Source organism: Oryzias latipes, chromosome 14, assembly GCF_053564925.1.
Source record: "Oryzias latipes strain Hd-rR chromosome 14, Olatipes_Hd-rR_3.1".
Lineage (NCBI taxonomy): Eukaryota > Metazoa > Chordata > Actinopteri > Beloniformes > Adrianichthyidae > Oryzias > Oryzias latipes.
Genome location: NC_136250.1, coordinates 2,857,760 through 2,875,596, shown reverse-complemented (window position 1 = coordinate 2,875,596; position 17,837 = coordinate 2,857,760). Strand labels below are relative to the sequence as shown.

Sequence of the window (17,837 nt, the reverse complement as noted above, 5' to 3'; positions counted from 1 at the left end):
TGATCAGAATCAGGTGTCCTAATCACTTGGCCTGACCACAGAATCGGCACTCATGCACGCAGACTGTTTTTACAAGCATTTGTGAAAGAATAGACTGCTCTCAGGAGTTTAGTGAATTCCAGCGTGGAACTGTCAAGTATTTCTTGGAGTCAAGACGATCTAGGAAACTACTGGTGGACTTTGTTTAGCTTCATCATCTAGACAAAGACAAGCGGGTCTGAACTGATGCTTTGGATCACTTCACATGTTGTTCAGCATGAGCCTTCTACCACTGGTTAGTCCTTAAACACCAGTCAGGTGCAGGCTCTGTAGCGGTTACCATGACAACGTGTCACTTCATGTGAAAAAAATGTATTCTTAAAGCTTTCCCAGCGGCCTTTAAATTATGATTATGCCATTTTTAGGTAAGATCCAAAATCCTGTTTTCTAGGACGTAGCTCCTGCAGAGCAGCAGCAGTTCATTAAAAACATACCGTTTGACTTTGTAGAAGCAACCGTACCACCACTTCGCATCAAATGGTTCACACCTGTTCATCAGCCTTTAATTCCTGAGAAATGGACATCATGTTAGCATTTGACCTTACTTGGACATTTGTAGTACCTACTTGGGAGAATATTGCAAGTGATGTTTGCGATATTTATTCTGACTTTTCAGCATTTGTTTGATTAAAAACCGGAATTTATTGCAGGAATACGATCACTGGTGTGACAGGTTGTCCTTAACAGAGAATACTGCAACTCTACTGCTGACAGAAAGAACAGAATGAAATCAGTGAAACTGCATCCATGAAGCAGATGCCGGTTATTTTGTACTTCAGCATCACATAAGTTTGTGATGAAGAGGTTACAGGGTGCAGAGATGAAGAAAGTGAAGGAAGGGTTCAGGTGTGTGACAAGTGTCAGCAAGAATGAAAAGAAAGATGTAGGAGAGGTCAAAAGGTCCCAACTCTATAGGACTATGGGCTGTATCCTCTGGTAAATGTCATTTGGCCTCTTTCCATGAATCCTGGACAAAAAAAAAGAAACCAGCTTCTCTATTAAAGTCAGAGTTTACGCGACTGTGATGCTCTCAGGGTTCAAACTTCTGGTTTTGGCTGAAAGTCCTTTCCATGAGCTGGTTTCTCCCCAACACGTCGTCAGTAATAATCAGAGCTCTGACTATTGTTATCAATTTATTTAAAAACCAAATACAAAGATGAAGTGAACCAAGATGCTGCAGTGAACATACAAAACTGACAACAAAAACAAAATCAACAAACGGAGGGGGGGGGGTGTCTATATTAAAAAAACACATCATTTAATTAACATTTTCTAAAGCACATTTAGTCTTATTTTAGTTGGCATCAATTCAAAAGTGTGACAGCAGGATTGTGGTAGAGCCTATGCAAAAACACCAAACAGTACAAAACGGGGGGAAGGGGGGGGGGTGTTAATTTGTTTGGTGTGTGGTTGAAAAACACAGCTTCAGTGTGTAGGGGTATGGGCCACCTGCAAGACAAGGATGAGGGGAAAAAACAAGAGCATTAAGCTTCACAACACACAATGAGAACTGTGCAAGTTTGTATTTAAAATCCCACTTACTGGGGTTTTTCATCTGATAATGGTTGATCATAGCGAGTGCCTCCATGGCGTCATTGATGGACTCCCACTCCAGCAGGCCGGAGGAACTGCGCTCACCTGTCAAACACCAAAGGATTACTGAGAATCTGCAGAGGAGTTGAGCTGAGCGCGGTTTGTGGAACACTGACTTCTTAGGCTCTGCTGTTCTCAGACACGGTTGTGGGTTTTTTCACACACCTGACATGTTTTGATGGACGTCTTCCAGACGTCCTTCAAAACATCTAACACAGGTCAGTTAATACACACACTATTGAACGTTACTGAACTTTCACACACTGCCTGGAACAACCGCGCTGATCAAACAGCGGCCCATCTGGTGGTACTATTGACAGACATTAGTTCAGAATGGAGCTGGAATAAGAGGAGCAGGTGGTTCTTCTAGCCCTGAGGGTCTAGACCCAGCAGACCGCTGAAGCATTTCTTCCTGCTCTGGTGAGTTTTGTTCCACTGAGAACCGGTCTGCATTCTCACTGGACAGAAATGTAGCAGGGCGCCTTGTTTTCATGCTTGTTTGTTTTTTTCTCCTCAGTGGTTGAGCGGATGTGGAGCAGCGGTAGGGCGGTCTACCCATGATCATAAGATTGCAGGTTCGATTCCCGCCTTGCACGCCCATGAGTCGAAGTGTCCTTGGGCAAGACACTGAACCCCACCTTGCCTCTGGTGGAAGGTTAGCGCCAGTGTTCGGCAGCGGAGCCACGTCCAGTGTGTGTATGTGTGTGTGTGTGTGTGTGTGTGTGTGTGTGTGTGTGTGTGTGTGTGTGTGACGGTGTGTGTGACGGTGTGTGTGTGTGTGACTGTGTGAATGGGACTGTGACTGTAAAGCGCTTTGGGCCTTGTAGGCAGAAATGCGCTATATAAATATACGCCATTTACCATTTTTTCCATTACACCAGCTCAGTGGCCTTGTGGTAGAGTGTCCGCCCTGTGACTGGAAGGTTGTCCGAGTCCTCCCAAAGACTCTAAAAATGGGACCCCATGCCTCTCTGCTTGACACTCAGCATTAATGGGTTGGATTGGGGGGGGGTTAATCCACCAAATGGTTCCTGAGCGTGGCTGTGTCTGCAGCTCAGCGCCCCCCCCAGGGGACGGGTCAAATGTCACAGGTGTGTGACAGATAATGGGACTTTAACTTTAAAGCGACTGCTCTACTGCGGCACATTTCCATGTCGGAACACCGTTGTCCTTTGACTGAGGTTTGATCACTGGAACGGTGTCACTGGCTGACAGGTGTGTTTCCGTCCTACGTGTCCATGTTCTAAAAGGGCAGGGTTCTGTCCCTTTAGCTCTGCAGCTCGGACAGTGACGTTCCCACAGAAAGTAAGAAACTAACGGCGATGACTCAGGCGTCTGTGGCTCTGACACGCAGCTGTCAGAAACAGCACACGGTAAGGAAACCATTCACAAGAATGTTTTCAAACAAATCAACAGCTCCAATTCTTTTTAGTAGAGCAGAAATGATTTGGAGGAATAACTGCTGAGTCACTCGTCGTGTGACCGTCATACGACCTTGTCCAGTGGGTTTTAAACCAGAGCGCCGACAGCTCTACTCACTCTTTCCAGTGAAAAGCTTCACGCTTGCAGGACTCTTTATTCCCAGTTCTTCACAGATCTGGAAGCACAGGGCAGATTTAATCCCAGGTTCAAAAATGAGGGGAAGGTTTTACCCAAAAGGACCCAAAGCTCTGGCCAACCTCTGCTTACCTGGCTGAAGGTTTCTTCAGAGATGTCAGGCTGGGCGTTAAAGAAGTGCAGAACGTTGCTGGGGTGTTGGATGCGGTTTTTAGCCGCCTGCTCAGGGGAGGTGAAGCGGTTGTTGCGTGATCCATGGAAGTCTTTGAAGCTGCTGGTGTTGTCTTCCAACTGATAAGACTGTCCCGGGACAATGGCCTGCTGTTTAGACACACTTACAGAGGAAGAGAGCATCCTTCAACCTTCCGCTCTAGATTTGTTTGCGGTTTGGAATTCCTGTTCAGCTCTTCCTACCAAACATTAAGTTTCTGTCCAAAGAGGAAGTTGTTGTTGAGGTGAGTGATGGCTCTGTCCACGGAGTAACAGTCTCCCATCTCCACCATTGCCGCTCCAGGTTTACTCTTCATGAACTTGACCTAAGAGAGCAACACAGAAACATTTACAAAAACCACCATAAAAGGTAACGACCACCATCATCATCATCATCTGTCTAAATGAGTCTTTATTTCAGTTCCCTTCTTTGACCGAACTTCTACAAGGGGACCTCCTTCACCCAGACCTCTGTCACACTCACCCTCTCCACGTTGCCATAGAGACAGAAGATGTTGAACACTTTGTCAGCATTGATCTTTGAGGGCTCCAGGCCGTACACCATAAGAACAGGAGAGTCTGCATGAGGACCGTAGTCAGGAGGGGGGGGCCCGTATCCTGCACCGTATCGTTGGCCGCCCCGCCCCCGGCCGCCCATACTTGAGTTCAGGCGATGGGGAGGTGGGGGGCCATAGGCATCATCATTGTAGGCATGGTAGCTGCCCTGGGGGCCACCTAGAATAGAGAAAGGTCAGGGATGAAGATGAAGCAGCGGGCCTTTCTGCACATTAAACCTCATGTATCGATGTTCACCGTAGTCGGGGGGATGGTCACCCAGCAGGGCGGGCTGCCTCTGCCGTTTGTTGGGATTGGCGTTGGGATCTGAAAGAACAACAAAGCTTCTTTTAGCTGGTGCTCAGCCCGGCACTCAGCTGTCACGCTCCACTACATGCCGAAGGAAGGGTTTGTCAATCACATGCAACAGAGGGTGCTGACATTCAAATCTGCACTTTAATGTGAGACATAATGGAGATTTTTATTTTTTACTCCTCTATCTACAGTCTCCGTACAAACACACACCTTGTGAATTGTTCCAATTGCCTTCCCCATCAGCATCTGTATAAGTACACACATGTGCATGTCAAATTCAACATGATCACACAAATGGACAACACTGAGCAAAACACTCTGAGGCATTTCTGCAAAGAATCATAAAGGAAAAAACGTTCAACGGCGTGGAGAGCACCTGCTACTTTATTGACGGCTTTGCCAACAGTCATTACAATCAGAACAAACACAGGAGGAACACAGGTGATGCCCGGAGAGGAAGAGGAAGATGCTCCTCTCAGAGAGGATCATGGTCAGATCAATGTCAATCTGTGGATTCCAGACTCACTCTAGTCATCAACAGCCACGTTCCTGCTTCAGGATTGTTACCGTGTCAATAAAGCTGTGAGCTCTACATTAACATTCATCTGCTCTTCCCCAGAAGCTCACCTCTGACATGACATTTAAAAACCCCAAATCTGACTCTCTCATCAGGTGTAGAGGAGTTTTAGCCTCCTCCTCATATGTGGGAATCAGTGTGATGCTGGACAGATGTTAGGATTGACACAGTGGCACAGAATCAGCAGGTATATGTGTGCTTGGAAAGATAATGACAGGCGTCCGTCAAACTTCCCTTAATTTCCTAGTTGAGCAGAAAGTCTCCATTTTAGAGTCCAGGTTGACATAGAAAAATCTTCATGTGGTCATTTCCAACAGGCTGCTGATAAATGACCAGACACGGCAAAGACAGGATGTTTAAAGCATCCCAACTAAGATTCTTCAGTGTTATGCAAACACACAAAACAACTGTGCAGAACTAAACCTGAGAGCCAAACTTCCTACAGGAGATCAGAGAGAGACATCAACAATCAGCTCAGAACACACGAAATAAGATGTAGAACGTAAACTTCACATGGTCAAGTTTAAGTAAGTCCGTGGTTGTGAAAGGTTTTTAAAGTCCCACTCAACTTGTTCTTGTTGCATTATTCTCATATCAGACATCTCATATGAAATAATTTAAGATTAAAAGTGCGTTTCTGAGTATTTCTTTATTCAAATGGTGAATAAAAACCTGTGGTTTGGAAAAGCGAGCCAGTCTCTCTGCTCCACTCCAGGTCTGAATCCTTCCCTCACAGACAAATAGATCCATGAACGTCTTTGTTTTCCTCGTCTGAGCTGCTATTTGGCTCGAAACTGTACAGCTGCATAGCTCCAATATTGCTAGCCTCTTTTTTGCTACGCTAATGTTATTTTGGAGTTGCGAGGGATGTAAGCTAGCAGGAGAGAGTGTAAACAAAAGCATGATGGGATACAAACGCACCAACAGTCCCGTCCACAACCCAGAGGTGAACTTCTAGTGAGCTGCTGCAGCTCTGCAGAAAATAGGTCTTAAAAAATGACGCAGACTTTTTGATCTTTGCTAAAAACTGCAAAATCCTATTGAAAAAAATAATGCTTTTAGAATAACTCAAAAATAGAGTTAGAGTGGGACTTTAAATGATCCACTGAGACCAAACACGGCTCAGAAACAGCCAGAATCGTCAGCGGCTGATGGTCCCAAATATCACAGAAGTGCAGTCAGTGACAGCTGCCCGTAGGACCATCAGCCTTTAAGGAGGACTGCTGCAGAATTAGCTTGGTTGGAGGTGAGAGGGACCTCTGCACTTTTAAGTGAAACATGAAACACAGAGATGTTACATCATTCTGCTTTGAATGGAAAACAAAAACATTCAGACAGAAGTTTGTCAGGTGTCACATGAACTGAAATGCTCACCATCATGTCAGATTATTTGTTTCAGTACTTACAGCACTACACATGGCGCATGGGGCACAGTGGGCAGGTAGGGGGCAGTCTTCAGCTACCCGACAACCTCTGCCTCATTGTCCCTCCTTTTAGCTCCTCTGCTTCCTTGCATTCCCACCACCAGAGAGAAAAGTACATCCACACATCCATGGTTGTTTTTGTCTTGGTGCTGCTGGCTTTTCAAACTTACAGGCTGGTTTCCATCTTACCGTGCTCTGATCACAAAGCAGGGCACATGCAGCCTCTGACAGAGGGCTGTCAGTCCACTGACACACTGAGCCAAACCTGCATCACACGGGAGGCGTTAGAGGATCACCACGGGATCACCAGAGCAACAGCTAAGACGCAGAACATGACAAGAAGAGCACAGGGATGGGTAGAAGGGAAAACAGAACACCAGAGTCCAAAGCTTGAGAGGATTTGTGGTCTGTAAGCTGGACGGCTGTCTGATAGTTGTGTCGTCTTCACCCCCCCCCCGATGGGACCCCTTCCATGGCGCTGGATTATTGCGGTGTGAGAAAGCATGTGCTGCTCAGAGTGCGGTCATCCGGAGTGTTCTGCTCTGAAAGCTCGGTGTGTGTGGTGAGAGCACCAGCGCCTCCTGCTCGCCGATCTGGCCGCTTCCTGTGTGTCTCGTCAGTGTGCTGTGTTGGAGTGTGTGCTCCTCAGGAATCTCCAGATCAGATGTGGCGTAGATGCTTATCGGGTCTGACGCCGTCAGGCTGTGGCGGGAATGTGAGGTGTCTGCTCGACGCCGTGGGAAGTTCTGTCCCTGTAGGCATTAACGTGCCTTCCATTGGGGTGGCGCCCAAAACAAGGAGGCTCAGAGTTGAGGGTGTGTTCCAGAGCGTGAGGCCCACTGTGCCAACATGTGCGCGGGTCGTGGATGATGTGAATGTAAGGACACCAGGAGCACCTCAGGGCTGAGATCTGACCTTTAAATGTGCTGGTCTGATAGCACACCAGAGAAAAGACCTCACTTCTGTACAGAAGGAAAAATATATTTCCCTGAGCTCTGTCCATTATCTTAATGGTTACCCATCGCCTAATGAGCATATTTCTAAATATTTGTCAAGATGGTAACATCGGAAGAAAGCTTACATTAAAACAATGACATCAAAAGACTCACAAGCTCAAACAGCTCAAAGGTTTTTGGACACAAAGTAGTGAACAGACGCATCAAATGTCACCTCTGGGTGATTTGTCACATTAGCAGCTACATACAGTGGGGCAAAAAAGTGTTCAGTCAGACACCAATGGTGCAAGTTCTCCCACTTAAAAAGATGAGAGAGGCCTGTAATTTTCCTCATAGGTGAACCTCAACTATGAGACACCTAATGAGAAAATAAATCCAGAAAATCACATTGTCTGATTTTTAAAGAATTTCTTTGTAAATTATGGTGGAAAATAAGTATTTGGTCACCTAAAGAGCACCATACCTACTGTAAAGCATGGGGGTGGAAACATCATGGTTTGGGGCTGTTTTTCAGCAAAAGGACCAGGACGACAGATCCATGTAAAGGAAAGAATGAATGGAGCAATGTATGGTCAGATTTTGAGTGAAAACCTCCTTCCATCAGCACTGAAGATGAAACATGGCTGGGTCTTTCACCATGACAACAATCCCAAAACACTGTTGCCTGGGTAACAAAGGAGTGGCTTCATAAGAACCATTTCAAGGTCCTGGAGTGGCCTAGCCAGTCTCCAGATCTCAACCCCATAGAAAATCTTTGGAGGGAGTTGAAAGTCTGTGTTGCCCAGCGACAGCCCCAAAACATGTCTGCTCTAGAGGAGATCTGCATGGAGGAATGGACCAAAATACCAGGAACAGTTTGTGAAAACCTTGTGAAGATGTACAGAAAACGTTCGACTGCTGTCATTGCCAACAAATGGTACAAAATGAAGTATTGAATGTCTTAGTTTTGTTATTGACCAAATATTTATTTTACACCATAATTTACAAAGAAATTCTTCTGATTTTCTGGATTTTGTTCTTCTTTTCTCCCACATAGTTGAGGTTCACGTATGATGAAAATTACCGACCCCTCATCTTTTTAAGTGGGAGAACTTGCACCATTGGTGGCTGATTAAATCATTTTTTGCCCCACTGTTTTTATGTAAAACTAAACTTTTCAGTAGCAAAGAAGAAGGCAGGAATCCAATTGATCAACTCAATGAGATCAAGATCCACTCATCCTACTTGTAATTTATTCACCTAATTAAAAAGTTATTCATTTGGATAGTTTAGGCTCCCTGACTATCTAGTGCCCTGGACTTTAAAAGCAATTTGGATACCATGTTCACTACTTCTTATATGATGTCACAGATTTCACAAAGTAGAAATCTAAACCAGTGTTTTTCAACCAGTGTGCCGCGGCACACTAGTGTGCCGTGGGAGATGGTCAAGTGCACCGTGGAGAAATTGCCCTCATTAACTGATCTAAAAACATTTTTCATCTCCAGGATTTCAGCTCTTTGTTCATCCAAACAGGCCCTGATAAAACACTGAGTAGTTAGGAATATAAAAGATCTTAAAATTACTTTTTATTTGTGTTTATTTAATTCTATTAAAGACATTTTGATAAGAATCACGGTACCGCGATTCAGCTGCAGCTATAACTGTGTAAGGAAAAGTCCCGCCCCTTTAACTGTCTCCGCCAATCATTCTTGAAGGCTTAATCACATGTCATCAGTCTGACCAATCAGAAGTGGTTAAAGTCTTCACTTCCTTGTTCTTAATTCTGCTGATAAAGTCGCTCAGTTCTAACAAAAATACCAGCTAAAGCTCGTCTTTAGAAAAAAACAGCCGCAACTTCTTGCTTTTTCTGCCACAATTATCACAAAAATCCACGTGAGATTGCGCGCGGGGGGGGGGGGGCGGTCGATCAATACAGACCATGAATTTCTGCTTCTTTTTTTTTTTGGATGCTGGTGTGCCGCGGGATTTTTGTTAGGGTTAAAGTGTGCCGTGGCTCAAAAAAGGTTGAAAAACACTGATCTAAACAATATGAACTAGTTATGAATCCACTGTGATATGATGATGAACATGTGGATAGTTTATAAAAAATGTATTTAAATTACATGTTTTTAAATAAAAAAAATGCTCAAATACAATGCATTGTGGTCTATATTAGCCAATATAGTGAGCATTGACGCACACTGGTTTTCCGCAGAGACTTCTGGGAAATTTCCAGGGTACTTGATTTTGGAATTGTAGATTCGGACAGCCCTACAAAATGGTGAAACACTATCTAGTGCACTAAGTAGAGAGTAGTGAAGAACCCGTGTAGAGTTAAGATCCCATCAGATGAGATAGTTTATTCCAGTGATCACGTTAACAGCATAAAATCATGTCCTTTGTCAGATACTATTCATTGTCTGATTTTAGGAACTCTAAGTTGAATTCCTCCCCAATCATCAGATTTCCTTCAGCATGTTAGAGAGTGAGTCTGTCTCTGGTTCTGCAAGTGGATGAACACACGGACACAGTAAGCAGCTCCATAGACTGGAGACTGCATATCCATGCATCCCCTCTCGGACATTCGCATCTTCCCTAACCAAAACCCTGGTTTAACACACATGTACGCAAAAAAAGAATCAACAAATGATGTGCAGCCTTAAAGACAGGAGACAGCACAGTTTTAACACGCTCACTATGACCTCCAGAAGTCTATCAAGGCTGCTAAGAGAAGCTACAGCCAGAAACTTGAGAGCAGCCACAGGGAAAAGAACACGAGACCCTGTGGCAGGGGGTCAGATCGATCACCAACTACAGGACAAACACCAGCAGATCAGAGTTCCAGAACAACATCCTGCCACACAGTCTAAACAACTTTAACGCAACATTCCACCAGAACAACAAAGAGTTTCCCCTAAAGAGGCTGCAGGTGTCTCACACACAGGTCCTCAGGGCCCTAAAGCAGGTGAACCCGCACAAGGGGACGGGACCGGACCACGCGTCATCAAGGGTTCTGAAAGCCTGTGCGGAGCAGCTAGCAGAGGTGTACACAGACATCTTCAACCTCTCCCTCTCGCAGGAAACGGTGCCCCGAATCTTCAAGTCCTGTGTGATCGTCCCGAAGAAAACAAACATCACAACGATGAATAACCTGAGACCCGTGGCTCTCACTCCTGCAGCAATACAGTGTCTGGAATAGCTGGTATTGTCACACAACTCCTTGTTCGAAAAATCTGTGGACCCCTGTCAGTTTGCCTACCGCCCCAACAGATCACCAGAAGACACGGTAGCCCTGGCACTTCACTCCACCCTGCAACACCTGGACACCAGGAACACCTGAGCCCAGTTTCTGTTCCTGGACTACAGTTCTGCCTTCAATACCATTAGCCCCCGCAAGCTGACTGCAAAACTCTCCAACTGGGAATACCTACATCCACCTGAAACTGGATACTGGACTTTCTCACTGACCACAGGTGGTGAGGCTGGGAAAGAAGGTCTCTGCAGAGCTGACAGTCAGCACCAGAACACCGCAGGGGTGCTGCCGGCTCAGTCCAAATCCCTTCTCACTGTACACCTATGACTGCACCTCCCTGGACTATCCAGACGACACAACAGTGCCTGGTCTCATCAGAGGAGGGGACGGGTCCGCATACAGACACCTGGTGCACAGGATCACCATCTACAGCGGGGACAACAGCCGTGTTCTCAACGCGGAAAAAACAAAAGAAGTACCGTAATTTCCGGACTACAAGCCGCTACTTTTTTCCTGCGCTTACAGCCTTGCGGCTTATTCAGTGACGCGGCTAATTTCTGGATTAAATTGGCGACCGCCATGTACGTACTTTCGAACTCAGTGAATAGTTTGAATTCTCTATCTAACACCAAGCACGAGGCATTTTTATTCAACACACCTCTAAGCAGCCAAACAGCATGGACTTGACTTCAGGTCTTAGACACTTCAGTCATGGTTCAACAAAATGAAACACGCATGCCCGGCCGCATCCCAGAATCCTTTGGGGCCATTAGACCCAACGTGCATGTGATCGCCGCTACAATATGATGAAGCTTTCAAGTTAAAAGCAATCGTTAAAACCAGCGTGAAAAAGTCCACCGTCACCAACGGGTTTGGAAAAGCCGGTTTGCTGCGTGACGGAGAGAACAGCGCATGGAGTGAATTTTCACTCCATTTACGGTTTCTAAGGAAACCGTAAAAGCGGAATTTTGCTTTGAAAAGCTCACAGCCTCCGTGTGAGCTGGAGACATCTTCTCCTGCTGATTGAGCTGCGGGGCCGATGGCAGTCTGATGGCTCCCACACGTAACAACGCATCCGCCCCTCATACACAAAACGTACAGTATTAAGTCCGATTGCTTTGCACAGAAACTATTTGCTCCATCCACCGGCGCAACGGGGACGAAGTGCTCCTCCTTGAAGCCGCCCTGGCCAGAGGTGTCGGAGTAGATAGGAAGGGGAGACAAGGAGCGCGCGGGGCGGGAGTGGAGCGCAGAGGCTTCTGAATTCTGCCGCACGCGCCGCACTGAGGCGCGCGCTTTTCAGTCGCCGCTGCTGTATTTTACCGGTGTGTTTTTTAACCAGTCCTGTTACTCCCATAACGCTGCCGCGACACAAGCGGAAGGAGAAGTTTTCCTGTTCACCCCTCCATGCACTGCTGATACTTGCTCATTCTTAAACACATACAACAGTGTGGCGAGCCGGGCGTTGGCCCCGCCTTTAGCCCCTAAGACTCATGGGAAATGTGGAATCGCGGATGTAAATTTCCTCATTATAACTGAGGGATGTAATGTTGATTATATGGTTACTGTTTGTAATTTTATGTTAGATACCTAGATTGTCAAGAAGTAAAAAAAAAATGAAATAAAAACACCATAACTGAGGGACTTGTGAACAGAATATAGGTCCATGCTGTTTGACAGATGTCGATACACTCAAATACGTGAGCCAGAGGCTAAGTTGGCACCACCCACAATGTGCTAATGAATTGCATTCGCTCTGGGACGCTGGCCTTGATCCGTCAGGATGACAATACTGCCTAACACATGTGCGGCTTGTACTCTGACGCGGCTTGTTTATGTATAAAAGCAGTCAAACACGTGAAAATGGGTGGGTGCGGCTTGTAATCTGGTGCGCTTTGTAGTCCGGAATTTACGGTAATCGTGGATTATAGAAGGAAAGCCCCGCCACATCAGCCGCTCACTGTCAACGGGACTGTGGTAGAGCGGACCAACTGTCACTGGTGAGTTTAGTCTGTAATGTTCATCATAGAAACACGTCATCTGTAAGAGACAGAAAGTGAAAAAGAATGCAGGAACTCACTTTAAATCCTCTAATCATCCGGATAAAATCCCCAGTATTTCACTCTGCAAACACTTCAGAAGCTAAATGAGTTTTATGAACTTTATCTCTTTAGTAGGTTTGTTCTGTGAACAATGAGGGTGAATGTAAGTAACCTGAAGAAATTAAGGCCACACTAGCTTTCATTAAATGACCTAAAAATGTGCTACTTCCTGTATTGACCGTTATCTCAAAGCTCCCTTCACCCATTCCTCTTGATTCACCCTGAACACAAGCAGGATGAAAGCAGGTTCTGACCTCAGAACCGAAACAATCCCAAACGAAAAGCAGCACAGCACCAGGTGAAAACCTGCTGAAAGTCCAGCTGCTAAACATGGCTCGGTGACGCACGCTTCACCAACAGCAGCAGCGTTTACTCCTAGAAACAGGCTAAAAGAAATCTCCACCATGTGTGACAGTTTCTGCAGCTGCAGTTGGCGTGTGACATGCCGTGCGTGTGAAGACTAAGGTGCATCAGAAAACTCTATGGTGCTACAGCCCACATGCACGACCTGAACCTCAGCTGCTCCTCGTGCCCTTACTGTGTGGTGGGAAAATGCATCCCAGCAGTACTGCCTGTGAGACGCAGCTGCACTGGGGTCAGAGGCAGTACTGCAGGCCATCAAAGATCTGTACAGTGAGGAAAACAGGAAGAAAAGCCGGAGGGGAGGAGCCAGGGGCTGCACGCTACCTTGGCTGCTCAGGTTGGGGTTTGTGTAGTCCCATGTGTCCTGATCGTTCTTGAAGACGTTAAGGCGTGTTGGCTGTGGAAACAATACAAAACAACACAAAAATGTGAGTGGGGTTTGTTGATTGATCACTCTCCAGCTGCCCCTCCCCCCTCCGGGGGTCAAACTTTACCTCACAGCTATCAAATCCATAGGCTTCACCTGATTGGTCAGAGCCTGCCAGCTTCTCATGTCAGCACTCTTTACATTAATGTGCTTCCCAAAAGCAACGACATGCAGATGCTTTGGAGTTTAGCAGGAATATTTTCCAAACAGCTGATGTGTTGTGTCTCTTTGCTACCGTTGCTCTGTGGATGCTTCAGCACTTTGAGAAAACTCCACCAGATCAACCAAAAAAAACACTTACCATTGCCAATATATCAGCTGGCACATGTGTTCATGTGGAGTAAGCCCACCCCCACTTCCCATCATCCCTTCGTCTAAACTCTCTCCTTAGCTTACAGCCCCTCACAACCCCATCCTAACGTTAGCATTGCATCTAAAATGGTGAGCAGCATCAGATCTATCCAGTTCTGATCCAGATTCCAGCTCAGACCAGGAAAACAGACGTTCATGGATCCATTTGTCTGACAGGTGGATGATCAGAATGGAGTGGAGCAGGAAGCTTGTGGCCCAGTGATTGTAAGATCTACTACACAAATACAATCTTTTTCCAACGGCAATTTTTGATTTGCTCCTGATTCACCTCAATTTAAATGAAAAAATACTCAGAAATTTAATTTTAGTTTTCTTTATCCACAAGAACCTGATAAAAAACACAATTTCCATCAACGTGGGTCTTTAAGCTGAGCTGCACTCCAGCAGTAGAGCAGCACCAGAGTCCCACTGAGCCTGTGACATCATCACACAAAGTGAGAGCATCCACACCCTCAAAGGGCGTCAACCCCTCCACAGCCGAAGAACTGCATCAACACTGAGTGTGTGCAGCTCTGTCCAGCACGGCTACAGCAGGCAGGGGGCGCCGTCGGCCCTCGCAGCTTTAGACCCCAGGCCTGTGGGCTCTGTGCAAACACACCCACTCACCTTGGCATATTCAATCTTCAGAGTGCAGCAGCCAGAGTAGATGTCTGCTCCGTTGAGAGAGGCTTTAGCCCTCTGGGCACTCTGGACCGAGTCAAACGTGACACGGAAAGGTTAAGGTTTGCTCCGACTTTATGAAAAACGACGGCTCCACCTTCATTCAACATCAGGAAAAAAAATCCTTTAGGAATCTGAAAAGGATATTCCACCATGGCCTGAACGCCATTCTTTCTGAAGATAACGATCCTCTGGACGGGACCACAGTTGTTACAGATGGTGTAGAGAACATCCTGTGGAGACAAAGTCCTTAAAATCACACCAGACTTGGGTTCCTGTGGAATGTTCACTTTAAAAGCTCAGTGCGTTCATGTCAGCCTGACACACACCAGAGTGTGAAACAACACCAGAATCTGTCAACAACACACTTCTATGCTGTCACATCCTCAGGTTTAACAGAATTTTCATGAAGTTTGTCACAAACATGTTTGCTGACATCAAAAACACAAATCCAGCAAAGCAAGAACAAGAAGGACAGTGATAAAAACTAAAATCTGCATTGAATCTTGATTTAGAAAAGAGCAAAACCTTCAGGAAAAAGAGGGAGGAGAAGCTGCATCATGTGTGACATAAGAGCTACAGCCTCTCTGAGCGCTGAAGCTGGCCTTTCTTGTGGTTTTTAAGAATGGAACCGTTGATAGTTCAGTGACGAGTGTCAGCACATGAAAACGATCCGGGTCAAGGACAGACAGGAAAACTGTTCCTGACTCCTTCAGGAAGCCCAGAAACTGCTTCATGAGAACATCTGACCTTTAAGAGAATCTCCACAAAACTGAAGATCAACAAACTGCTGAAAATGTAAACCATTTTAGAAAATGTGAAACTTTTGTGAGAAGTAAGATATCTGAAGAAGAGGAATAGAAAGGAGCCGTGATAACCAGCAGACGGTGCAGCCGTGATCATTTGCAGTTTCATGGATGTGAAGAACACACCACAGACTCTACTTCGTGTGTCCGTGTGCAGACACTCATGTGTAACAGCCCATTTAAAGGGCGATGCTGTCACGTTACCGTGGTGATGGGATAGATGGGGTTCAGGATGGTGAGCAGCAGAACATTGTTGACGCTCCGCGTGTCGTCCGAGTCTCCAGGCCGGGAGATCTTCTGGGAGGTGGAGTAGTTGATGAAGGCGGGGTGGCCGGCGATGTAGACCTGGTTTTCTGCAGCAAACGTCACGGCGTTGCAGGACGCGTTCACGTCCTCGTACTCCACCAGGGCCTGCCGCTTTTTAGGCATCATGACCACATAACTGCCAACAGAATTCCACGGTCAGGTGTGGGAAAGTCTTGTTTCACATGAATGCATCATTATCAGAGTGAGACAATTAGGTAAGAAGATTGAAACCATGTTTGTGTCAGCTGTTCACTCTGCAGGACATATTCGGATCAACACACACACATTACCTTATTGCACCAAACTCCTGCAGGGCATCCACCAGGTCAGCCTCCATGACTCCGTCCACCAACCCCCTGATGTGCACCACCGGGGAGGGCAGCGGCTTGTGCGGGTCATCGTAGCTCTCCTGGAGAAACAGACCGCGGCGCCGGGCCGGTTAGCGACAGACATCCGCCTGGCACCGAGAAGCGGCGGGACAAAACGGGCAGCGAAGGGGTTTTCGGCTGGGCTTGCCATGAACGGTGACCCCGTGGTTTCTAGACACGCCCGTAATGTGCGAGTCCGTTAGGACAACGACGAGCAGCCCGGTGAACGAGCGCTCAGTGAGCTAATGCTACTGCGTCGCTACGCCTCCACTCCGCCGGTGTTACGATCATAAATCCCGATTTTACACAAACTGTTGGACTAAAAAACCCGAAAACAAAGCCGCGTGAGGGCAGTGAAACGTCTGCTTCCAGGACAGGCGTCAAACACTCACCGTTGTCATTCCTCCGTCCTCAGTTTTCTGTCTTTTCGATGCTCGGCCGCCGTCTCCGTAGTAGCGGCCCGAAGCGGCTGCCATGTTGTCCCGTTCCGTCAATCAAGCGCGTGCTGCATTCAGGTTCCCTGAGAAATATGGATTTTTTTTGTTTTGTTCTTCAAGCTGCTGTCTGTTTTAGGTCATTCAAAGTTAAACGTCCTAGTTGTTGTCTTTCCTTCAGGACAATGATTTATTGCCAAGGTTAAACTACACTTACATACCTTTGGTGAATTTGTGATGGGAGGAATTTTGAAAACGATCAAAGATGAACTGAAGTAAAGTTAATTGGATATAGTGGACATTCAGCAGACATTCGCTCCAGAAACACTGCGGACTTGAGCCGAAAGAAGAGGAAGTCAGGCGGGTTGTACTAGGAAGAGGTGTCGGTGAACGTTTGCATTTATATTTAGGGACCGTTAACAAATTAAGTACATTTAAATGTAAATTTAAAAGTCATGTGCATTTTCATACATTTCTTCAGTAGCTTCTACGTTATCCTCACCAGTTACTAGGGGCGCGCACCTGTTAGTAACGGGTGCAGACAAGATACCAGTTAGTTAGTATCTGGCCATTTGTGGTCATTTGCTCACAGAGAAATCGTCCCAAGTTACCTGAAAATTGCATTACGTGAGCTAATTGAGTTTTACTTTGCTCTGAAACAAGTTTAAAGTCACGTGGTTTGTTTCGGCCCAGGGGTTACACCAGTTTAGATCAGGTTCAGGAAGAATGAAGATCATCTAGTAGACTCCAATAATATTGGTGGATCCATGCAAAGTGCGTTCTAAAAGGGCTGCCGGTAAGGAAAGAACATGTCCGTCTCATTCTACATGAACTTGACCCAAAGGATGTTGAACTCTAAAGAACCAGACGTCTGCATCGCTGCAGTTACTTTCCAAAAGGTACAAATTATATTTGGCATTTGGATTCTTACGACAAACTAAAGCCATTTGGTATTTTTATTAATGGCTGTTAGTAACTGGTGAAAAACAAACAAACAATTGAAGTAAAAAAATAAAATAAAAACTAACTGGTTATTTTTTTTTCCTTTTTTACTTCAATTATTTTTATTTTTTTCTTCAATGGCCCTTTAGGCCATTTCACCCAGTCACCTCAAATCACTCTAGAATAATCAAACTCATTAAGCACAATCAGGGACAGCAGTTTACATGAGCTTTTGACATTTCTTCTATTTTTATGTCATTTTGAAGTGAATATTTTCGTGTTTTCCTTCAATATTTTTTAAGTCATTGAACCCAGTTGTTCCAATTCACTAGCTTATATTGGCTTTTGGGTTTCATGTGAACTGTTACCGATAGTGCTCAATCAGTTTTACTAATCTACAGTAGAGTGATTTGAACCGATTGGGACCAATAACTTAAAATTTCCTAAAAATAGAAAAAGCCTTAAAAGCTCATCTAAACTGCTGTCACCGATGGTGCTTAATCAGTTTTTACTATTCTAGAGGGATTTGCTGTGATTGGGTGAAATCACGTAGAAGCTAATGAAGAAAAACATAAAAATGTACTTCATTTGTTGGC

At 45.7% G+C, this 17,837-nt stretch overlaps 1 protein-coding gene across 2 annotated transcripts; it reads right to left on the bottom strand.

Annotated features, from left to right (window-relative positions):
- Positions 1–1,159: 1,159 nt before the first annotated feature.
- On the bottom strand, positions 1,160–16,673 carry hnrnpl (heterogeneous nuclear ribonucleoprotein L). Of its 2 annotated transcripts, XM_004076033.5 has the most exons (15): positions 16,521–16,673; positions 16,258–16,385; positions 15,788–15,906; positions 15,396–15,633; positions 14,533–14,618; positions 14,332–14,428; positions 13,251–13,323; positions 4,480–4,515; positions 4,213–4,281; positions 3,884–4,134; positions 3,604–3,725; positions 3,322–3,523; positions 3,172–3,229; positions 1,582–1,677; positions 1,160–1,488 (listed from the first exon to the last, which is right to left on the bottom strand). In XM_004076033.5, exons 2-15 carry the CDS (start codon positions 16,339–16,341, stop codon positions 1,430–1,432), a joined length of 1,590 nt encoding a protein of 529 aa, XP_004076081.1. In that variant the 5' UTR covers positions 16,342–16,385; positions 16,521–16,673; the 3' UTR covers positions 1,160–1,429. The 2 variants fall into 2 exon arrangements, with proteins under 2 accessions (XP_004076081.1, XP_020564290.1); XM_020708631.3 differs by lacking the exon at positions 4,480–4,515.
- Positions 16,674–17,837: the final 1,164 nt, after the last annotated feature.

Bases quoted from the DNA above. Each gene is read 5' to 3' on its own strand.
- hnrnpl (XM_004076033.5), bottom strand. From the start codon at position 16,341: ATGGCAGCCGCTTCGGGCCGCTACTACGGAGACGGCGGCCGAGCATCG. The intron at 15,634-15,787 runs GTAATGTGTGTG...TTCTGTTGGCAG, and splicing joins CAGGAGTTTGGTGCAATAAG to TTATGTGGTCATGATGCCTA. The intron at 1,678-3,171 runs GTGAGTAGAGCT...GGTGTTTGACAG, and splicing joins GAAGCTTTTCACTGGAAAGA to GTGAGCGCAGTTCCTCCGGC.